Source organism: Mus caroli, unplaced genomic scaffold (genome assembly GCF_978045245.1).
Source record: "Mus caroli unplaced genomic scaffold, Mus_caroli_1 scaffold_13, whole genome shotgun sequence".
In the NCBI taxonomy this organism is placed as follows: Eukaryota; Metazoa; Chordata; class Mammalia; order Rodentia; family Muridae; genus Mus; species Mus caroli.
The window spans coordinates 17,371,297-17,395,657 of record NW_028227268.1 but is presented as its reverse complement, the minus strand read 5'-3'; the positions used below and the strand labels follow the sequence as shown (position 1 = coordinate 17,395,657).

Genomic DNA, 24,361 nt, shown 5'->3' with positions numbered 1-24,361 from the left:
CATGTACCTGTGTGATATTCTTTCAGATCTCATTTTTTCTTCAAAGGATTTATATTACCCCTTCTACTTAAAAATCTAAATTTTATTAGCTCATTGAGAGTTTCATACAATGTGTTTTGATTATTCTCATCTCCCACCAACTCTTCCCAGATCCATCCCACTTCACTACCCACTGAGTTTTGTGTCCTTAAAAATACCCTTCAAGACCAATTTGTGTTGGCCAAATATTCTTGGATGCGTGGTCTTCCACTGGAGTATGACCACCTCACTAGGAACTACGCTTTTAAAGAACTCAGTGTTGTATTATCCCAGAAGCTCACATTTTGCCAGTAGCTTGCATGGCTAGAGGTGGGATTGTGTGTGCAGCTTCTATCGCCACGCTAGGATTTGGTCTGGCTTCGGCTTGCACAGGATTTTTTTTTTTTTACCCTTTTACTCTTTGTTATCATTTTTTTCACATTAAAATTCCCGTGGAGCCCACATTAGACAGAATATGAGTCTCCTGCAGACTTTATTATACCATCTTTAAAACAATTGATTTACACTTCTATTTTCCTTTTTAAAAATTTTTTTAATATTTTTTATTACGTATTTTCCTCAATTACATTTCCAATGCTATCCCAAAAGTCCCCCATACCCTCCCCCCCACTTCCCTACCCACCCAATCCCATTTTTTTGGCCCTGGCATTCCCCTGTACTGGGACATATAATGTTTGTGTGTCCAATGGGCCTCTCTTTCCAGTGATGGCCGACTAGGCCATCTTTTGATACATAGCTTGCACAGGTTTTATGTGTGCTGTTGCAACTGCTATGAGTTCATATCTGCAGCTGCCCAGTTGTGTCCAGATGATACTGTTTTCTGTAGTCATCCACTGCCTCTGGCTCTTACACTCTTCCCATGCTGCCTTTCACAATGACCCCTGAGCCTAGAGAGGAGGGCATATGATATACATGTTCTATTTAGGGCTTGGCATTCCCTACATCTTGTTCGGTTGTTCTCTGTGTTGATTGCTGTCTAGTCTATCAACCTCTTGAAAAATGATTGATATATATGTAATATTTGCTTGATTTTTAAAATTATTTTTCTCTCAGTTTTGTTAGGTCCTTGGGAATTTAATACAATGTATTTGGATCACATTTGTCCTTCCTCCTGGATCTACCTCCTTCCCTACTCAACCACCTTTATGTCTACTTTTAAAAAATACTCACCAAATATAGTTGATACTGTCATATACTCTTGGATGGTCTTCCACAGGAGTGTGTTCAATCAACTCTTCTCTTCTCTTCTCTTCTCTTCTCTTCTCTTCTCTTCTCTTCTCTTCTCTTCTCTTCTCTTCTCTTCTCTTCTCTTCTCTTCCCTTCTCCCCTACCCTACCCTACCCTACCCTACCCTACCCTACCCTACCCTCCTCTCTCCTCCCCTCCCCTCCCTCCTACCCTCTTTCAATTTCTTTCTTTTCACAATAAGATTTCTCTGTGTAGTCCTGGCTGTCCTGGAACTTACTCTATAGACCAGGCTAGCTTTGAACTCAAAGATCTGCCTGCTTCTGCCTCCCAAGTGCTGGGATTAAAGACATATGCACCACCATGCCCGGCTGCTTAGTCCACTCTTAAAAGAAAATTCAAACTCCCTTTCTCAGCTTCTATCAGTTGCCAGTAGTTCCTTAGTCAAGAAAGGTGCAGAGAACGAGAGTCTGTGGCATGCTCAGCACTAAGTGCAACATCTTTATCCATCCCCTCTTCCCAAGGCTCAGATGGGGGGTGAAGAGAAATCAAGAGACAGGTGGTTTATGCTCGTAGGGAGTCTCTGTTTTCTGGATGCAGCAGAGCAGCAGCACATAAGAACTCACAGCACTGGTGACAGCAGACACAAGACCTGTTCTAAGCTCAAGCTAGACGAAATCCAAGCATGGGAGAGGGGAAGCAGGCACGAAAACCTGTATATTTTGGAATCATTTCTTTTCAGAATGCTTTCAAAGTCTGGCATAGTGGCATTCTCTTTATGCCCAGCACTTGGGAAGCAGAGCCAAGCAGACCTCTGTGAATTCAAGGCCAGTCTGCTCTACACAGTGAGATCCAGAATAGCCAGAGCTACATAGTGTGACAGTGTCTCAAAGAAGAAAAGAAAGGAATCCTTTCACCGAAGCACAAATTTAGCAATTTAAATATAATGAAGAAATCACTGCCCTAAATAATAAAATATAGATTCCAAGAGATGTAGAATAATTATTTCTAAGTAATCATATTTATTATGGCGGAAGATTAAAATAATGAATTTGCCATGGACCAAAGTACACATTCCTACAAGCACTATCTCAAGTATCAGTAAGGATCAAAGATTTTCTGCTTATGTTTTTTCTAATATGAAGTAAATCATTGTGGAATTTTAACTTGTTCAATTAAGTGGGATTTTTGCTTCTAAATATTTTCAGTAGTGATGGTGTCAATAGGATGAAGTTGGCACTTCTTGGTATAAATGACATAGCAAAGTAGAATATTTTTTACTTTCGCTAATATTTACAGATTTTTAGCATTTGAAAAGTTTGAGGCTAGAGATATGGCTCAGTTTGTGAAGGGTTTGCCTTGCATGTACCTGTCCCCGGGTTCAATCCCCAGCATTGCAAAAACCATGCATGGTGGTTGAACATCAGAAGTTTAAGGTTATCCTCAGTTACAAAGGAAGTTTTGAGACTAGCCTGGGCTACATGAGACCCTGTCTTCAAACAACAGAGCGTGAACAAACATAAATTCCTTAAAGCCTCCGATTATGCAGTTGCCATCCAACATGTCTAAAGTGATTTGTATCTTTGTTTAACGTTGGACCTAACATTCATCTTAATACTTGTGTTTTTTGTTTATGTCTGCTTAATTCTAAAATTAACAATTTGGTTTATTTTCAGCATTGAAAAATGCCATTGAAGGCATTAGTAAAATTCAGGATGAATATGTTGAATATGAGGATCTGGACACGTGTCTTCAAAATTTTGGAGTTTACCTTCCTAAATCAGAACGACAGAGGATCAAAGAATTAATTCAAGTTGACGGTAAATGATAACGTGGGAACTATTCTCACAATCATGACTGTATCCCTTTTGTTAGAAGTATCCAGTCAGGAAAGTTCAGAAGTATAGTTAAGTGCTCAAAAGTCTGTCACCTAGAAATAGCCAGTGTTCCTAGTCTTTTCAGACACTTTTCCTGAGGTAAAACTGCAAAGAAAAAGAAGGCAGAGTTTTGGGCTTGCTGCCTGGCAAGGTATGTATGTGTAAGTGGTACAGGAAATGAGAAACCTATAGATGTCAAGATAAAGAACTTCCAGACATGTCTATGAGCATACATGGACATAATGAGATGCCACGTAACATATATATTAAAGCTAAAATACTGTGTACTACTTTGAACAACTTCCTTCTGTGTCTGATTTTTGATTCTAAACTGATCTCTAAACCTATTTTAGGGCTTAGTATTATATGGTGGTTATAATTTTATCTTCACACAATTTGGTATTTGTCATAATAATTTAATACCTGACAATATTAAAGGAAATGTTTCTTTTCCTTTTAGATACAAAACAAGTGAATATTAAAAAGTTTATTGATGCCATGCTGAAAAACACACACCCCTTCTCTGAGGATATATGTATGTATGACTGTTACTGACCCCTTGTGCCTTTTGTGGACCAAATGGTCTGAAGGATTTTGGAGGGTAACAGAGTTTTATAAGATACTGAAAGAGCTAGTCATCTCGGGAGGTCATCAGGAAATGAGTGCCCACCTTTGTGCTGCTAACTTCAGCTGAAATCTTTTCAGTCCTGAGCCCTAATTCTAGATTAATGTCTACATACAGGTGAAGTGAGAGCTATCATAGTTTCACTTTGACCTCTATACTTACTGAGAACAGAATCACACAAGTGGGGTAGATTCAAAGCATCTTGTCACTGTAAGGAAGTGATGCTATTTAAAATCTGGACACTAATATGCTGAGGTTCTGGCTTCAGCTGTTCACCAGCCTCTTTGTCAGTCTCCATCCTCCTGAATGACATCCAAGAATCCAGACATGTATGCTAAGCTGTCAGTAAACTATCATGAGCTAGTATATGGCACCGTGAAGCCCAATGCAGAGGGAAATACTGCTATAATCACCTATTTAACAATATTTAATTATGTTTATGTTTGTATCTGGGGTGGGGGTTGGGTGTGTGCACAGGAGCATGGTTTCCTGAGGAGGCCAGAAGCAGATTTTGGATCCCTTGGAGCTATAGTCACAAGGAGTTGTAAGCTGCTGACAAGAGTATTGGGAACTCAACTGAGGTCCTCTCGAAGATGGCTCTTAACTGATGAGCTATCTTTCCAGTCCCATAACCATCTGCTCTTAGTGGAGTGACAGTACCTTAAACATTGTGGCCAAACTGGGGCCGTGTTACTTGATGCTTACACATTGAACGATAGCAGATTTTAATTAAGTTCTCTTTACCTTGTAAATAGAGTTTTCTTTATATTATGTTGCAGAATGGTCAAAGATGAAGAAATTATTTATATTATCGAGTTGCTTCCTTTTTTTCTTAGGATTTTTACCACCATGGAAGTCAAATTTTTCTTGGCACAATTCCGTAGTTTATTCTTCACTCATCTGTTTAGTTATATCTTCTTTGTAAGTGTTAGTATTATATAATTAAGTTTACTCCGTTTCCATATTCACCAGATTGTTCAGGGCCTATCTTTTTAGTGGTTCTAAAGTCCTTATATTGTGGACTTCAATCCATTTATCCCTGTTTTCTGCATCAGTCTCCACTCAATTTTACATTTCTTGTCTGATTTAAATCGTCTGATATATATGTTTACACAATCTCCTAAACTCTCTCACCTTTCCGCAGTTCCTTGGAACTGTTGCAGTGAAACTCCTGGCTTTTGCATGAGTCTGATTACAATAAGCTTACGCCTACTCTCTGAAACAGTTTAAAATTCCTGCTGTCTCCAGCGTCCAATCCTATCCAGGCTCCCGCCCTCCTCAGGGTTAGCTACTGGCTCTGCCTTCTCATGGACAATAGATTATCCAAGTCTTGATCTTATTAAAGTATTTCCCAGTGTCTTCTAAATGGTTCTAGTTTTTCATTTCATTTATAGATACTGGGAATTGTTTTTATGCAATAAGTGAAGCCAGGATTCAACTAAACATTTTCTCCTAAGGACAATGATGATAAAGGACTCTGGTGCTAAATGTGGGGTTAGCACCTTGGGAATGTCTGGCCCTCACAGATGGTAATCTTGGGCTTAGATGATTAGTAAAAGACTTCCCTAGTCTAGTTCTTAGGTAGAGTTCAATCTTTTCATTTAAAATCTTGGGGAAAAAAGTATCAAAGCGCTGGGCATGGTAGCACACACCTTTAATCCCAGCATTTGGGAGGGAGAGGCAAGTGGATATCTGTAAATTCAAGGCCAGCCTGCTCTACATGGTATCAGGACATCCAGGGCTATATAATGAGACCTTGTCTCAAACAAACAACACAAAGTAGTAAATGTTCTTTTAGTCCTAATTTTCACTTAGACTTGGTAAACATTTTAGTTATGACTAAGACTTTAGTGTACGATGTCATAGGAATTACAAATATTGTATTATTGTTATTCTTACATAGTGTTTATAGCACACCATTACCTCATGGACTCCCATACTAACTGTATAATGTTTGTAGGAGAGAAAACCAAGGCACAGGGCTTTCACTATGTGAGGCCTGCTTACTGTCTTATGTTTGGCACACACTAGCACTGTAACCAGACAAAGCTTGTGTTTTCCACATCACACCATTCCATGAGCACACACACAGTTCACAAGTCTTACTCATTCTTGTCCTTTGACGCTCCCTCCTCTGTCTCAGTATACAGTTGTGTAGATCCAGTGGTGACTGTCATTCTTAACCAGTTCCCTCTCTTTGGCCACAACGCCAGGCTCCTCCTCCCCTCATCTAATTCATCATATTGTTTTGTTTGTTGAGATGAGGTCTTAACGATGTTTCTAAAGCTGATCTAAAAACTGTCCAGCATGGGTTCAGGTAATTTTCCTGCCTTAGCTTCTTGGGTGCTGGTACCTACCCATATTCATAGAATTAAAAAGGAAATCATTAATAATTTTGAAATGTTTGGGAATTCAGGCCTCTATAATCTAAAGTTCAAGGAGAAAGTGACTCTGGTGTTAAGGACTATCCTAAAATCCTTAAGTATGCTGGGAAGCAGCTCTATTGATCTACATTCCCAGTTAGAATTTATGTGTGTGTGTGTGAATACCTAAGAGTGAGGACATTGTATTGTTTTTGAAATAGTTCAGAAACTTCTAAGTTATATTACAAATATCTTCTTGTTTTGATACTTGAAAATTGGGTATTCATTTGTGCTATATTGATATTTATCTTAATTCCCAAATCTTTAATGGTCAACTATTTCAAGTAACAGTTAGTTGTATTAATACCTTGGGTAAATATATTGTAAAGCGTGTGTTTTTTGTCCATGGTTTAGTTTTGCCCGCTGCTATCGAGAACCTGCAAAACTTCTGTGGTGACCAGATGGATGTTGCTCAGCTGTGGAAAACACTGTCCAGTTTGGATAGTAGTTTAAAAGAGAAGGAATTCTTAGATGCAGTGAAAGTAGCCACAGTTGATGGTGGGTATTCCAAAGGTTAAATTAAGAGTTTTCCCAGGATAAAGCTTTAGTGGCTGTCTTTAGTGATAATCAGACAAACGCATGTGATATGGGATCTCACTGTGAGCTCAGCATGTGTTTTTCTTAAGCCTAAAGTATTTATTTATTTATTTATTTATTTATTTTGCTACCACCTGTGAGCTACCTATGTATTTTCTTGGAGGAAATATCTATGCAAGAAGTTTTGTCTATTTAAAATGCGTTTTCTTGCTAATAAGTATTTTGAGTTCATTATATATTTTAGATACTATGTATCTCTTAGTCAATGTATGACTTGAAATTTTTCTCTCAGTTCATGGGTGAGTGGTTGCTAGCTCCCTGCTCCCGCAGGGTGTGTGTGTGTGTGTGTGTGTGTGTGTGTGTGCCTGACTGTCTCTTGCTCACTCTGGTTGTTGTTACTCTGACAACCCTTTTTCCTTTTGATGCAGTCTTATTTGTCTACTTTTTGGGGGGTTGTCTGTGCTTTTTTAGGGTTCATCTGAGAACATGCTGCCTAGACTACATGTCGTGGAGCATTCCTCTGGTTTATATCATATATATATGATTCTTAAATGTATACCGGATGATTACATTTTTATAGATTGCTTCATTGGCTCTAACTTTTGTTTAGTGAGGGTAATCTAATAAACTATTTTTTCTCACAAAAGGTGACAAAGTACAATTGGAAGACTTTTCAAAGGCAGTGAAGGATATGCATGACTCCGTCAGGTTAAAAGGTAAATGTGGGCTTGGGGTGGGATGGGGAGATAGCTCTGAAGAACAAGTGTTGCCACGCAAGCCTGAGAATCTGGGTTTGGATCTTTAAAACCCACATAAATGCCAGGCGGATATGGCATTTGCCTGTGATTCTCATTCTTAGAAGGCAGAGACCTGGGACAGAGTAAAGTAGTTAGCTCCACTAGCCGTATCGATGAACTCTGATCTCAGTGGAGAGATCCTGCCTCAATGAATCCAGTGAAGAAGTGATCGAGGAAGGATCCCATGTCAACCTCGGCATGCATGTGCACATGCACACCTGCACTCCCACACATGCATATCTCCACACATGTGAGCATACATGTGAAGAAGGAGGAAGAGGGGGAGGAGGTGGAGAGAAGACAAAAAGAAAAAAGGCAGAAAGGAAGAAATAAAAGAAAGGAAGGAAGGAGGAAGGAATAGAAGGAGGAAGAAGAGGGGGATGGGGAGGAGGAGGAGGGGAGGGGAAGGGAAGAAAGGAAGGAAGAAAGGAAGAAAAAGAAAGGAAGGAAGTGGAGGAGGAGGGAAAGGGGGAGGAGGAGCTGTAGATATTGCTTGGTAGACCCTCTGCCTAACAATGTGCACTGTTCAATCCCCCTCGTGATCATTAAGAAAGAAAAACAAAGGTAAGTAGATAGATTATTTGAACCCGTTTAAACTGATTTTTTGGGGGTCATTTTCTTTGATTTCTACTTAACATATTTGCATTGTTCTAATGAAAGGCAGGCAAAGCTTAATTTGATCAGAAGTTGTTAGCTTCTACCAGAAAAAAAAAAATAGCCTATTGAAAGATCTCTTAAGTTCACTTCACTTCATTGGCCCTGTGAAAATCTTCACTTACTTTTTTTTTTTTTTAGATTTATTTTATATGCTTGTGCATCATGTGTGTGTCTGTTACTCTTGGCAGTCTGAAGAGGGTGTTGGATCCCCTGGAAATAGAGTTATAGATGGTTGTGAACCACTATATGGATGCTGGGAATTGAATTCTGATCCTCTATAAGAGCAGGCAGTGCTGAGCCATCTCTCTTACCCCTTTGTTAGTGATTTTTAAACTTTTCTGGGTATACATTTTTCCCATGCCATTTTAAGCCCCAGACTTAGAACTATTCTATGGATTACTTTGTTTTATAGAATCTCCCATGGATATACTGCTTCCTTTATTAGACACTCCTTACCATCTTTCTGTCATTTGTTTTCTTCTATGCATCTAATCTTTAGTTTCCTCATCTTCAGAATGAAGATGCTAATAGCATCATATTTATAGAGCATTTAGGATCAAATACAGTAACCCCTGTGCGGCTTCTAATTGGGAGCATGTTGTGACTGAGTAAATAGGCATAACTTTATATATAATTTTGAAATTAGAAGGCAGTGCTCCAGAAGACTGCCATTCTGGACTGATAACATTTTATAAGATGCAGAAAAGGGTAAAGCAAGTCATGGAGAGCTGATGTTAGCCGGGCATCTGAATTTGAGAGGTGACCACAGTGATTAGGAAGATGGCATTGCCACCCAGTACAGAATAAGGCTGAAACTTCTAGGAAGAGTTATGAAGGGCAAGACAGAGTCACCACAGCAGAAGCAAGGCTGCTGTCTTTGGGAAAACCTATTTGGAAGTTTGGTGGCATATGGGAACTTGGCTTCCAGAGTATCTCCTCCATTACCAACTCACTATATATCTCAACTATTCATGGGAGAGCTTGGAAGTGCCCAGAGGATAGTGTAAGTTTCTTTGTTTTCCTTCAGTGTGAACACACAGAGGTTTAAAATGATGAAGATGAAGATGATGGTAATGATGATGACAATGGCATGTATGGCAAATGTGTGTCGGCACATACATGCGACAATGTGTGTGTGGAAGCCAGAGGACAACTCTCGGCGCTGGTTCTCTCCTCCCACCGGGGATCCGGGGATTTAACTGTGGTTTTCTTCAGGCTGATGTAGCAAATGCCATCGCCCACTGAACTGTCTTTGAGACCCTGAACTCAGAACTTAATAATTAACCGCAGACCACACAGACGAAGTCTGTTTTTGAAACCAGAGATGAGTTCAATTGTCAACTATCTCTTCTATACCTATTTCTAGAGTTGCAGGAAATAGTTTCGGCTCTTGATTCGCTTGAAGGTGAGAAGATACCTGGGAAGAATGTGGACGATTTCCTGAAGAGTCTTGGGATTACATCATTTAAAGATGAATTGGAAGAAATCCTTCAGTCAGAGATTGTTTCTGGTGAGCATTTGGACTGTTCTCAGGGTTTAAACAGTTTGTTGGTTTGTCTCATTATTTTGTCCTCCTCCTTCTCCCTCCTCCTCCCTCCTCCTCTTCCTCCTTCTTCCTCCCTCCTCTTCCTCCTTCTTCCTCCCTCCTCCTCTTCCCTCCTCCTTCTCCCTCCTTCTCCCTCCTCCTCCCTCCCTCCTTCCCTCCCTCCTCCTCCTCCTCTCCCTTCTCTCCTTCTTCATAGAATGATCTTCAGCAAGGGTATTCATGTGTAGAGATGTTTGGCTGTGTTTCCAAGAACATTATCTTTGAGCAGGAGCTTTTCCTTACAGATCTCCTCTTTTGCTGTTAAAAGAATACTTCCAAGAAACAAGCCTGAATTTTGTGGGGAGCAGCATTGTTAAAATCTTTCTGCTCACAGATGCCTTGTTCTTCTCAGTGAGGAATGGCTTGAGAATTCAAACTCAAGTAGAAATACTTCGCCACTTTGAGCCAAGCAAGTTTTTGGCCTTTCTTCGTACTTTCATTCCATTTTAGGCCCAGTGGGAACCCTGCCTGCAGCCTTGTACTGGTTTCGGCGAGAAACAGTGGCTGCCAACAAATTCAAATGGACTTTGTACAGAAAGTGTTTTAAGATGTAATTTAAAAAAATGTTTAGTTTGCCATTAGTTTTTGAAGATTTTGATATCTAGAAATCCAATTTTTTCACTGCTCTCTCTTTCTCTTTCCCCTCTCTCTTTTTCATTCCAGATGACAACATGTTGAGTATTAAAGACTGCATGGAAGCTTTGAAGGACACTTCGAAGTTTTCTAACTTCACAGGTAAGGGCTTTCTGGTGAAACTGTTTCAAGGCCACTCAGCATCAGTCAGAGGTCATTTGGTCAAGCATCGCCCTTAATGCTTAGATTCCACAGTATTTGTTATGGTTGATCCCCTCGAAAACTCATGCTGGAATTTCATCCAAATGTGTGTGAAGAGAGAGAACTTGCCTGATAGTGGTGCTTAGAGGTGGGGTCTTGGGAACTGATTAAGATTTGATAGGGTCATCAGGGGGGAGTCTTGGAGGTTCACACAGATTTACTGCTTGAGACACATCTCTTTGGCCCCTGTTGTCTGCTAGATATTTCCAGCTGTGCCTTGATTTCCCCTTGATCTGATGGTTGCTGGGGAGGTAATCTCAGACTTCTCAGTGCTGTGGTTTTGCTGCTACCCCATGCTTATTCCTTCTGTTTTAGTTCATTGGAGCTAGAGAATGAGGTCTTTAGTAGAGGGCTTAAAAGTTCCTCAATCCATTAAAAGCCAAGTTTTAAAAACTTGTATATAGTGGTTTTAAAAAAATAAAAATCAAATTACTTGCGGGAATAGGGTAATGAGTAGAGGGGAAAAATCTATAAAACATAGTTACTTTTACATAAGATTTAATATATATTATCTCTTTCAATAAATTACAAGGGAAGCCTTAATAGATGTATATTATAGATGTGGGAACTCTTTCTCTCTCTGTTTTAATGCCTGTCTGTCTCTCTCCTTCTCCCTCTCTTTCCGTCTTTCTCTTAATTATAGGAAACTGTTGGCTGTAGGCTTCTTAGTCCAAATGTTTCTGAAGCGTGAGGTGATTGGAGGGAGGGCAGAAAGAGAAGATCTTGGGTTCAGAGGATGCTTGGCGGGATAAAGGGAACTTTTGAATGGAAAAAGCAATATACTTTGATATATATATATATATATATATTTATATATTTATATATGTGTGTGTGTGTGTGTGTGTGTGTGTGTATGTATATGTATATGTTCCATCTAAACCCTAGACTTTACAAGATAGTTTAAAAACATAAACAAGGATTGTAAGTGTATGCCTATTCTGGGCTACATAATGAGACTCTGAATCAAACCAAACCAAAATAAAAATGGAAGGTGGGCTTAGCTATCATGATCAAAAGATGTAGATAGAAGATAGCTGTCAAAAGAAAACTATCAGAGTGGAGAAGGATTACCGTGGCCATGTCTGGTTAGTAGGAGCCATCCTGGGAAATGCAGATCTAAAAGAGGTCATTGATTACCTTCCTGTGCCCCCCCAAAACTTAGATCTACACACTGAATGATATATTGAAGCATGCTGTATGTATATTGTCTGTGTATGTCACTGGCACATTTTCTGTATTTCTAGCATTGAAAGAGGCCATTGAAATGTTGGACTCCGTCAAAGGAAGTTATTGGTCTGATAAAGAGAGATTTCTGGAGGGAATGGAAGATCTCGAGGGTGAGTTGGTTAAACCGACAGCCAGCAGCTTGTTATTAACATTTACCTTCCATCTTTAGAATTAAGGGAACTTATCTATGGGCTTTCTGGTTCTAATGGTTAACATTACTGCTTTTCTAATTTTCCCTAAAGATTATTTTTAATTATGTGTATGTGCCTGTCTCTGTGTATGGGTATGTGCACATGAGTGCGGATGCTGGAAGAGACCAGTGGCTTTGGATCTGCTTCTACCTGGAGCCATAGGCAGTTGTGAGCTGCCCCAGGAGAATAGGCCTGAGATCCTATATGAGAGCATTAGAGCCATCTCTTCAGCACCATTTCTAAATGCTTATTCAAGAATTTCAAGCTATTTTACCAGCTACCAATTAATTCTTAATAATTCCTTAATTTTTGTATGAACACATTGGAACACTAGTATAGATTAGATTTTGGACTATATATTGACAGAGATTAAATTTTTTAAAAGGATATATTTACTTTACTTAAACGAGTGTTAGGTATGCACGTATGTGTGTGCATCATGTGCTTGGCTGGTACCTGAAGAGAACCCAAGAGGGTATTGATCTCCTGGAAGTGGTGTTACATTTGACTAAGAGACACTTGGTGTGTTCCGGGAATTGAACTTGGGTTCTCTGCAAGAGTAAGAGTAAGAGTAAGAGTAAGAGTAAGAGTAAGAGTAAGAGTAAGAGTAAGAGTAAAGAGTAAGAGTAAAGAGTAAGAGTAAAAGAGTAAGAGTAAAAGAGTAAGAGTAAAAGAATAAGAGTAAAGAGTAAAGAGTAAGAGTAAAGTGTAAGAGTAAGAGTAAGAGTAAAGAGTAAGAGTAAAAAAGTAAGAGTAAAGAGTAAGAGTAAAGAATAAGAGTAAAAGAGTAAGAGTAAAGAATAAAGAGTAAGAGTAAGAGTAGAGAGTAAGAGTAAGAGTAAAGAGTAAGAGTAAGAGTAAAGAGTAAGAGTAAGAGTAAAAGAGTAAGAGTAAGAGTAAAAGAGTAAGAGTAAAGAGTAAAGAGTAAAGAGTAAGAGTAAAGAGTAAGAGTAAAGAGTAAGTAAGAGTAAAGAGTAAGAGTAAGAGTAAAGAGTAAGAGTAAAAGAGTAAGAGTAAAGAATAAAGAGTAAGAGTAAGAGTAAAGAGTAAGAGTAAGAGTAAAAGAGTAAGAGTAAAGAGTAAGAGTAAGAGTAAAAGAGTAAGAGTAAAGAGTAAGAGTAAGAGTAAAGAGTAAGAGTAAGAGTAAAAGAGTAAGAGTAAAGAGTAAGAGTAAGAGTAAAAGAGTAAGAGTAAAGAGTAAGAGTAAGAGTAAAAGAGTAAGAGTAAAAGAGTAAGAGTAAGAGTAAAGAGTAAAGAGTAAGAGTAAAGAGTAAGAGTAAGAGTAAAGAGTAAGAGTAAAAAAGTAAGAGTAAAGAGTAAGAGTAAAGAATAAGAGTAAAAGAGTAAGAGTTAAGAGTAAAGAGTAAGAGTAAAGAGTAAGAGTAAGACTAAAAGAGTAAGAGTAAGAGTAAAAGAGTAAGAGTAAAAGATTAAGAGTAAAAGAGTAAGTGTAAAGAGTAAGAGTAAGAGTAAGAGTGCTCTTTTCACTGAGACATCTCCCCAGACCCTGAAGAGATTTTATTACTGAAATTAAATGCCTATGTGAACCCATGAACTAGACTGCAAACTGGATCTTAGATTATTTCTATATGTTGTTTTGTGGCTTCAAACTCATGTTTATTTCTATGTAAATTTCATTATACATTAATACATTTTTGTGTGTATTTTAGATGATGTTCATGCTGTAGTAGTAAGGAGTACTGTGGGCATTCCCCTCTTCTCTTCTCCCTTTCTCTCTCCCCTCCTCCTTTCCTGCTCTTTCTCCTTCCCTTCTTTGTAAAAGGGAATTAGGTAAAGTATTGTTGAATAAGTATTGTCTGTTTTTGTTAACAATTCTGTTATTTGTCTATTTACAAAAAGTTTACCTGATCATCTACATGGCACTTAACTATATTTTAAAAGATATTTACTGCCTGTGAGTGGAAATTTTAGCAAAAGTATAGTTAAAATTGCACCAAGGAATGGCCATGAGTGATGTTGCTCAGTGGGTAGAAATGTCTGACTGCCACAGGCTTGTACCACCCCCCGACCCCACCTTCAGTTTTCTGAGGGAATGTTTGGTAGGTCTACAACAGTTTTATTGCTAGTACCAATGAGGAGGGACTACATCTAGAATGTGGAGGCAAGAGCTGTGGGCTAAGCATCCATATGCAGTGCATATGGCAACACCAGTGCAATCAAATAGCCACCTAAACCAAAATGTGAATAGTGCTGCGGTCCAGAAATCTTAGAGTTAGCTACAAAATTGTCCAACCCTACATTTTGGAAGTTTCTTTTCTTTTCTTTTCTTTTCTTTTCTTTTCTTTTCTTTTCTTTTCTTTTCTTTTCTTTTCTTTTCTTTTCTTTCCTTTCCTTTCCTTTCCTTTCCTTTCCTTTCCTTTCCTTTCCTTTCCTTTCCTTTCCTTTCCTTTCCTTTTCTTTTCTTTTCTTTTCTTTCTTTTCTTTTCTTTCTTGTTTTTTAGTAAGGTTAATTCTTCATACCCAGACAAAAAATTTAAAGTAGAAGTATGATTCTCTGTGTTTTAACTGCCTTTTGTTTCAAGTGATACCCTGCTAATTGTGAGTTATTCTATAATGTCTTTAACTGCAGTCAGACTCATTTACACAAGTAGAAAGGGGTTAGGGAGATTGCTCCATAGTTAGAGCCCTGACTGTTCTTCGTAGGGACCTGGGTTCAATTCCCAGCACCCACATGGCAGCTCACAAATGTCTGTAATTCCAGTTCCAGGGGATCTGAGGTGCTCTTCTGTCCACAGGTACACATGTGGTCACAGATATACACAGACAAACATCCATCCATATAAAATAATAAAATTTTAAAAAAACAGAATGATTTCTTTTCTATCATCTATCCTCAGTTTACATCTCTGTAGGAAAGATGTGGGATAAATGAACCAACTGCAAATGGCACATAAGAAAAGCTCCAGGCTTTTGTTAGGTGGACAAGAGAGCGAGAGAAAAGGAGAGGGTGAGTGTCTTAGTTAGTTAGTTAGCTGTGAACAGACACCATGACCATTTCACTGCTGTGAACAGACACCATGACCAAAGCTACTCTTATAAGGACAACATTTAAATTGGGCTGGCTTACAGGTTCAGAGTTTCAGTCCATTATCATCTAGGCAGGAACATGGCAGCATCCAGGCAGGCATGGTGCAGGAGGAGCTGAGAGTTCTACATCTTCATCTGAAGGCTGCTAGTAGAATACTGACTTCCAGGCAGCTAGGATGAGTGTCTTTAAGCCCACACCCACAGTGACACACCTGCTCCAACCTTCTAATAGTGCCACTCCCTTGGTGGAGAGTATACAAACCATCACAGTGAGAAAAAGGAACAGAAGGAGGAGGTGAGAGGGACTAATTTAAGAGTAGTAAGCATACACTTTATTGAACAGGCACTAGGAAAGCAGAGGGACCTTTTATGTTAGGAACTGCCTTGTTTAAGGAGCACAGAGGAATCTGGGAAACGAGAGTGCAGACTGGGAACGCGATTGTCTGAGAAGGGAATAGCCATCCTTGTCCAATGTTATCAGGAGAAGAGCTTACATTATCCCTTGTTTCCTGTCAAAGCAGGTAAGGTCAAAAGCTGCTCTTCATTTCACTATTTCACTGTGCATTTTCAGGTTTAAAAAAAGAAGTGTTGTCTTCAAACCTGATATTACCGACAGTAAGCAGTGAGTATGAACTTTATTTATACAAATATGTAGAATGTATGTGTGTGTGTATACATGTGTATGTGTATGTATTTATGTATTTCATACAGCAAGGGAATTTTTTAGGTGGTGGTTGTCAAACGCTGATGCATTCCTAATGTATCCCCCAAATCTAGAATCTGATTGCGTGGGAAACAAGTCCATTTTCCTTTATAGACAAATACAATTCCACAATATATAAGTACCTAGCAGTCCTTATTCATGGACAGCTAGGCTGACTCCATTTCTTAGCTGTTGTGAATATGATAGCAACAAACACAAGGAGCCAGTATCTCTGTGGCGGGGCTTAGAGGTCTTTGGGCATCCGTGTAGAAGAGGTAGAGCAGGGTCACAGAGTTCACGCTGTAATTCTGTAGTGTGACTGTGTACCACTTCCCTTTCAAACCGTATTCCATTAGCTGTACTGGTTCACCTGTCCCACCACAAATTCCGTACTTCCTCTCTACTCCTAACCATTTGTATACTTTGTGTCTTGGAATATTCTTCTCTGACCCCTTTTGTTCACCTTGTTTACTGGTGAGCTTGGATCCTTGGCGACACCTCCTCCTCATCCCATAGCTTCATCAGTCTCTTTTGTCGTGTGCCCTTACCAGTTCTTTTCTGTTTCAGAATACTTGTTCCATGTAAATGGTTTGCATTATTAGATTAATGTTGTTGTCTCTTATTTACCTAAAATTGACCAAGGGGAAATTGTAGCCCTAATGCAGTGAAATCTTGGTTCTTGTGAGAGGCCCTGCCAGAGCCTTACAAATATAGAGGTGGATGCTCGCACCCAACCATTGCACTGAATTTGGGGTCCCCAATAGAGGAGTTAGAGAAAGGACTGAAGGAGTTGAAGGGATTTGTAACCCCACAGAAAGAACAACAATATCAACCAACCAGACTCCCCAGAACTTCCAGGGACTAAGCCATCAATCAAGGAGTACACATGACTCCAGCTGCATATGTAGCAGAGGATGGCCTTGTCAGGCATCAATGCGGGGAGAGGTCCTTGGTCCTAATGAAGGCTTGATAGATGCCCCAGTGTAGGGGAATGGAGAGCGGAGAGGTGGGAGTGGGTGGGCGAGTGGAGAAAGACCCTCATAGAAGCAGGGGGAGGGAGGATGGGATAGGCGATTTACGGGAGGTGGGGGGAAATGTAAATAAAGAAAAAAAAAAAGAAACCAAGAGTTTTAGAATGTTAAAAAAAAAAAAGAGTAACTAATGTTTATAAGCTAATTAAGTTTACTATGCCAGATATTGTTTTGGATCTTTCGTGATAACTCATAATTGTAAATATTCACTGAATGAATGGTGTGCTTCATCTCTTTAGCCTCATTGTTTGTCAGGCTTTCATTCGCATTTATTCTGTAGCCAGAGTGCTTACTGTAATCTAAACTGCTTCGGCTTGCTCTTGGTTCCCTGTTTTTGCACACTGTGTTTACTTGGTATGGGTTTTCTGTTGGATCAACTTACTCTCCCCTCCCCTCGCCCCCCTCCGCAGCTTGGCTCAGATGCCGTGTTCCATTTCATAGAGCTTTATTCCAAGCTTATCAGTCATTAATGAAGTGAGAGGGTTAATCTGAGATTGAATTTGTGTTTACTTTTCTCATAGGACCAAACTACGTGATAGATTTTTAATTTTGTCTAGAGATGACAGAGTCGGTCTTTCTTGTTAAGGAATTTACAGGAAAGTCTTTGATAAGAGAGATCGGGGTTTCACCAGGAGCTGTAGAGTGGCTGTTGGTGAGAATGATACGGGTGGTGTTTTTTCCCAAGTGACTTTCACGAAGGCTTGAACTACTTTGTGTAATTTCAGAATATGAAATGCACAGAACTTCATTTTGAGGTTAAAAGAGAAATGATATAGATAAAAAAATTAAAACACTGATGCTTTAAATACATCTTATATTTTAAATTCTGTCAGATCAATAGGACTGCCATTATGGCTATAGAGGTTGTAGACCAAAAAATCCTTATTAAGAAAATCCTTATTACTAATGACTGGTAAACTTGCAAGATAGTTCTATGAAATGGAATTCAGGTTCCTGTCTGGCTCTCTTTAATAAATGACTCTAAGCTATTAGGGGAAGCCAACCCTTCCCTCTCTAAGTTCTTTGGCCAGTGTTTATCGCAGCAGTAGAAAGCAAACTAGAATATCTATTATCATCTGTTTGCCATGAACTTTAAAAAAAATAACTTTAATATTGTTTGAAATAAGGAGGTCATCATTGCAAACAGAAAATATTTTACTTCTGCCAGAGTTTTGGTTCAGATACGTTTCTGACACATGGGTTTGCCTGAAGTAGGCTCTGAACAAATGATTTACATGTATTTCTTTTTTTTTGTTTTTGTTTTTGAGACAGGTTCTTTATTATGTGTCTCTGGCTTTCCTGGGACTTTCTGGCTAGCCCAGGCTAGCCTCAGACTCATGGAGATCCACCTGCCTCTGCCTTCTGAGTGCTGGGATTAATGATGTGCACTGCCACACCCATCCCGTTATGTATTGTGTAACAGCATATTGCACATATTCATCTTTTTAGAGATCAAAGAAGTTGCTGGCATCTTGTCACAGGTTGAAGATGGCAAGATCACTATACCTGACTTGGAGCGTGCCTTGAAATATTTGAATCTTAATATAAGTGAAGAGGACTTTAAAGAAGTTCTTAAACATTGTGATATCAGTGGTGAGATATTAAGTTTTTAAAAAATTTCTTAAGAGTGTCTTTATTTTTTCCTAATCCTGGGGAATATATTTATAAAGGAAATTATATAGAAATACAACACACATGTCTATTATTAATAAATAATATATAGACATATATATTATATATGTAAAACCACTATATATTAATGTTATATAATAAATATGATTATCTATATGGCTAAAATGGGAAATTGAGTCATGCTATTGGAAGCTTAGGTGGATATCAGTGAGAGCCAATCCTACTAATTTACATATTTATTGACATCTAACTGCCCATACTCATCTGGTTATGATATATACTTACTACTATTCATTACTTATAAGCCTGAGTTGAAAAATACCACACATTGTAGAAAATACTGTCTTGATATAGAATCTTTCTTTAGAGGGGAACCATCATCACCTGCCATTTTACAGTGCTGGCCACATTTTGATTTTTTAATCAAACAAACTAAAACGTACTTTAAGGGTGCAATGATTTTGTTTGGGAGGTGTCTGTCTCATGTGCTTTGGTTATTGATTTGATTAGCTCCTCTGGATTATTTTTATATGTGTCAGTTTTGATCTGATTTGGTCATTTAGGCCTCCCGATTTATACTGTCAGTGAACATACCTTCCAAGGTTATGTCTTAAGATTTGTTTTAATTTGTGTCTATGTTTGTGTGTTTGTGAGTGTGCAGACCATATGTGCAGATGTCTGACACTGGAAGAGGGTGCTAGTTCTATGGGAGCTGGCGTTAAGAAGGCTGGGAGCTTCTGGGCATGTGTGCTGGGCACTAAAGTTGGACCTTTGATTTTGCCATATACAAGTGATTTAAATCTAGACTCCAAATCAACATAAGATTCAGAGTGGACCTTCCATTCCTAGAGGAATTTTCTCCCCACTTTATGCCATATTGTGTGTTTTAGGCCTCTTTATACTAAGTAAGTGAGCATACACTTTCATTTTTTAATTTTAAGTTTTCATTTTAATTTTTACTTATGTAAACACATGTGTCTGTGTGTGTGCTACATGTGTGTAGGTGCCTGGTAGCCAGCAAGAGGGTACAGGATCTTATGGAGCTGGAGTCATTGTGGTTGTAAACTACTGGACATGGGTGCTGGGAACTAAAGTTGGGCCCTTTGGAGAAACAGGAAGAATCCTTAACTTCTGAGGCTCTCTCTCCAACCCCAATGTGTCTCCTTTTACTCACTGAAAGACATCTTTTATGCATCCCAGTTTGCTCGATATACACTCTAACTCCCATGTTAGCATAGACTCAGGTCTTTATAATTCAGTGTGAACACCTGCATAAAATACCTAGTCATTGCTGGGTCTTAATTATACTAACTCACTGCTCACCAATCTACATCTTAGTTCCAGTTAACCTTTCTTCTTCCCTTCCCTCCCCTTCCCTCCCCTCCCCTCTCCTCCCGTCCCCTCCCCTCCCCTCCCCTCCCCTTTCTTTTTAAAGATTCATTTATTTATTTTACTTATGTGAGTACACTGTCGTTCTCTTCAGACATATGAGAAGAGGGCAGCAGATCCCATTACAGATGGTTGTGAACTACCATGTGGTTGCTGGGATTTGAACTCAGGACCTCTGGAAGAGCAGTCGGTGTTCCTAACCACTGAGTCATCTCTCCAGCCCCCTCTTATTTTCTTTAAAAGACTCCAGTCATAGATTTTATGGACTACTTCTTGGGGTTTATGTTGGGATGGTTTCTGTGTTACCCACATTCTTGTTTCATTAGTGTTCCAACTCTTTCAGGACTTCTGGGGCTGTGTATCAATGTGTGTGTATGTCAATGCTGCCACTCATCAGTGTGTGTATATGTAGTCAACACTGTCACTCATCAGTGTGTGTATATGTAGTCAACACTCACTCATCAGTGTGTAAATATGTAGTTAATATTGTCACTCATCAGTGTGTGTATATGTAGTTAACACTGTCACTCATCAGTGTGTATATATGTAGTCAACACTGTCACTCATCAGTGTGTAAATATGTAGTTAATATTGTCACTCACCAGTGTATGTATATGTCTGTAGTCAACACTCATCAGTGTGTGTATATGTCTTTAGTCAACACTGCCACTCACCAGTGTGTATATGTAGTTAACAATGCCACTCATCAGAGTGTGTGTGTGTACCTATCGTTAACACTGCTACTCCTGCAATAAGACTGGATCAGTTTAAATAACTATCTCTTCAGCTTTCTGGTTTTGTCATTTGAACAAGTTAATGTCTCTTTGTTTTCATCTTTTAACACTGGCCTATTAGTGATACACAAACATGTAATTTAGTGATGCACAGACATGTAATTTAGTGATACACAAACGTGTAATTTTGTGAAGATTAAAGTAATTAATACATGTCAAATATCATATATAAGAAACTAAAATGTTATTTAATATTAACTGAAGAAATCATATAAAAATGTTAGAAATTCTATTGAAATAGCTTCTATAATTTGAGAAAAGTAAACAAAATGAGTTTTATATAGTTATTATGAATTGGAATCTTAACTTGATGTGCTGATTAATACAAGTGTTTTAATGTCAAATATGTTTGATTTTGACTTTCCAGATACGATGTATGTGGACTTAAAAGATTTCTTAGTGAAACTGAAAGATATTCCAAGCTTTAAAGACTCCATAGGTAAGTGAACACTTCTGGTTCAAGAGAGTGACTGGAAAATTGCTTTATAATCTATGAAAATTTACATTAGATGTGTACTTTAAAGACTTAAGTGTGTGTGTGTGTATGTGTGTATGTGTACACACATATGTGCATAAGCATGGCCATGTGGGTGTCCATTAAGGCTAGAGACATTGAATCCCCTGGAGCTGGAATTACAGGTGGTTGTGAGTCCCTCAACATGTGTGATGGGAACTGAACTTGTATCCTCTGCAAGAGCATTCTGTGCTCTTAACCATTGAGCCATATCTCTAGCTCCTGGATGTGTGTTTTTAATTGATAAGTAATTTATAACCACATACCTTGTCCTTTAAAATATGTGATTTATTGGTTTTAGTCACTAAGTTATAAAGTCTGTTATGTAACCCGCCCTGGCCTTCCCAGTACCTGGGACTACAAGCATTCACTACCATGTTCAACTCATCTTGTTTTATAATTTCCATATTTTCTTACAGAGCTCTTCTTTTTTCCTGGGTCTCATAAAACTATTAACATACACAGGCTTATGCCCTCAGATTTCTGGTTTGCAGTGTCCTCTTCTGTCTGCTATTCATCTAGCTCTTGTCACGGGACTTAAATCTTTACTTCTATTCTGCTGCTCATGTGTTTCCTGAATATGCATTTTTCTTTGCTATGATTTATCTTGTACTTTGCCAATGTCCATCTTCCCATGAGAGTCAAAGACAGAAAACATGAGAGTCTGGAGTTTTAAGTCTTTAAATGCTTATAAATATCTGTCTTCTACCTTTGTCTTCTTTGTTACCTGTCTGGTATATTTATTACTTTTTTTAATGCTGTAACAAATTACCAGACAAAGCTAGCTTGAGGAAAGAAAGGCTTGTTTTAGCTTGTAGTCATTTGAGATCCAGCCCATCAGGGTGGAGAGGGCATAGCGGTAGGAGCCTGAGGCAGCTGCTTGCACTGAGTTCACAGCCAGGAAGCAGAGATAGACAAGCCGATAGATAGCAAGAAGCTGGTGCTCAGCTTGCTTTCTTCGCTTTATTCAGTTCGAGACCCTAGACCATGGGATGGTGCAGCCCACACTCTGGGTGGGGGTGGGGCGGTCTTTCTGTTTCAGCTTAATCTTTCTGGACCCCACCCCCACCCCCATAGACCTACCCAGAGATGTATTTTCACGGTGATTGTAACCCTGTCAGGCTGAAAGTCAAGATTCATGGTTACGCACTGGGTATTAAAAGGCTTATCATTTAGTAGTTGTTAATAAGTGGAAGATGATTCTGTTGCTGGAGTCGTTTGCCTTCCTATATCCAGCCAGCCACACTTTCTACTTAGTCTATATATTTTGTAATATGTATATATATATACATACATACATATATATATAATGTATATATGATATATAATATATCATATGTATATATTATAATTTGTACATTATATAATACATGCATATATAATATATATGATATATATTCTCAGTTGTAGTCAGAATGAGCAAAATCTAGAAGAAGCAGCTTTCTGTACTAACTGAAGTTGGGCAATTATATCTCACAAGGGCAGTATTTTTTGATGACTTAGAACACATTGGTGGCATGTTTGCATTTCACCCATCAGGTTAACCCTCTTGTTATATCATCTATTTTGTCCTGGCAACACAGCCTAAAACTAAAAAATGCAGTGTAATGTTGACTTAAAGGTTATTTGTAAAGCTTCCTGGTGGTCTCAGAGACCACATATGAAGGATTAAATGGCCCAAGAGATAGCTTGACTATCCAATGTGTCTGCCTGAAAAGGTACAGTAGTTAAAAGCTTTGGGTTTGGACCTGTATTGCCCAAGCTTAAATCTTGTTCTTACCACATAATTGCTAATGTCACTTAATTTTGTTAGCCTCAGTTTCTTCATCTGAAAAATGGGACTAATAATGATCATGTCAAAGATTATTGCGAGATTAAATAGTTAAAGTGATAGTGCTTTGAACAGTGTCTAGCACTAAAGTTTTAAGAATTTTTAGCTCCTGTTTTTAAAATTATATCCAAAGTCTCATATAATGTTCCATTGTTTTATGCAACCTGAGTCAAGTGGTGGGCAGTGCACAGTGTCTGCCATTGACACATTCTCTCCTGCTGTCTTTCTGTAGTCACACAGCTGCTGCTAGCCACGCCCCAAGTTCTTGAGAAGGATCTAATTAATGTCTCTGAGTTAAAGAAGTTATTGACAAATAATGAACTTCACTCAGCTAAAGCCATACTGACTGAAGTATTAAAACATGTTCCAGAGGATGGTTTGTATTTTTACTCTATCTACCTTAAATGGATTGTTCTCTACAGGTGGAGGAGCAAGGTGCCTGGGTGGAGCACACAGGATAGAGGCTAATCCTGTACAAATTGTAGTGTGATGGCTGGTCACACTATCCTGCTGGTATGCCAACTTAGAGCTCCACAGAGCCAAATTCAGCAGGGAATCCATGGCCAACCTGTCCCAGTGGGAAGCCAGTGGAGGCACTTATGACATGAGATTATCTTGTGAACTGACTGCCATGGGCTGTAGAGAGCGGGTTCCTGGAACACCAAGCCAGGTGCTCACCCATCAGAAGCTGATTCATAATGCTATCCATGGATGATAGGGAATTCTGCATCCTGTAGTTGCTCATAGAAGAAGGTGTTTATTAATGTATAAGGTAACTGCATTTTTTTTTAGTAGCAGGTATAGTTGAGTGTTATCTTTATTAAGTTCTTGAATATTTAGTAGAACTCACAAGTAGAGACATGTACTGAGAGGTTTTTAAAATAAGGTTTATTTTAAGTGTGTGTGTGTGTGTGTGTGTGTGTGTGTGTGGTGTATGGGAAGTGGTGGTGACTGTAGAGGCCAGATCACTAGGAACAGAGTCACAGGGAGTTGTGGGTTGACTGACATTGGGTGCTGGCAATCCAGCTCAGGTCCTCTGGGACAGTAATTTATACTCTTAACCACTAAACCATCTCTTCAGGCCCAGTTGAGAATGAAGTTAAAATATTATTCTTGCACTGTATGGAAGATAGCAAAAATAACTGAATTATTATTCTAATACAGAGAAATACAATGATACTTATTCCATTATAAAAAAGCAAAATTCCCAAGATAAGAGGAAAATACTCTAATAATAGCACCCTTTTTTGAGAGATGACTCTTTCCTCCAACATTTAATACTATTTGGTTGGGATTTCATCTTCCTCCATACCTACAAACACTATTCTCTTCCAGAGTTTGTCCTCTGACCCAAAGGCAGTACCATTTCTAGACTGCCATTATTGGTCCCAGGCATTTCAATCTAAAACCTGATGTTTCAGCTCTCCAGAGATTAGAGTTCT

General features: G+C 38.8%; 1 protein-coding gene across 1 annotated transcript in view; it reads left to right on the top strand.

Moving 5' to 3' along the window:
- Positions 1 to 24,361, top strand: part of Efcab3 (EF-hand calcium binding domain 3) — a 418,970-nt gene that overhangs the window by 39,129 nt on the left and 355,480 nt on the right. The window contains exons 13-23 of the mRNA XM_085829216.1: positions 2,901 to 3,044; positions 3,562 to 3,636; positions 6,504 to 6,647; positions 7,334 to 7,402; positions 9,507 to 9,650; positions 10,389 to 10,460; positions 11,804 to 11,896; positions 15,597 to 15,647; positions 18,209 to 18,352; positions 20,942 to 21,013; positions 23,152 to 23,295. Of these exons, the coding sequence (XP_085685342.1) occupies positions 2,901 to 3,044; positions 3,562 to 3,636; positions 6,504 to 6,647; positions 7,334 to 7,402; positions 9,507 to 9,650; positions 10,389 to 10,460; positions 11,804 to 11,896; positions 15,597 to 15,647; positions 18,209 to 18,352; positions 20,942 to 21,013; positions 23,152 to 23,295 (1,152 nt within the window). The remainder of the gene's footprint in view (positions 1 to 2,900; positions 3,045 to 3,561; positions 3,637 to 6,503; positions 6,648 to 7,333; positions 7,403 to 9,506; positions 9,651 to 10,388; positions 10,461 to 11,803; positions 11,897 to 15,596; positions 15,648 to 18,208; positions 18,353 to 20,941; positions 21,014 to 23,151; positions 23,296 to 24,361) is intronic.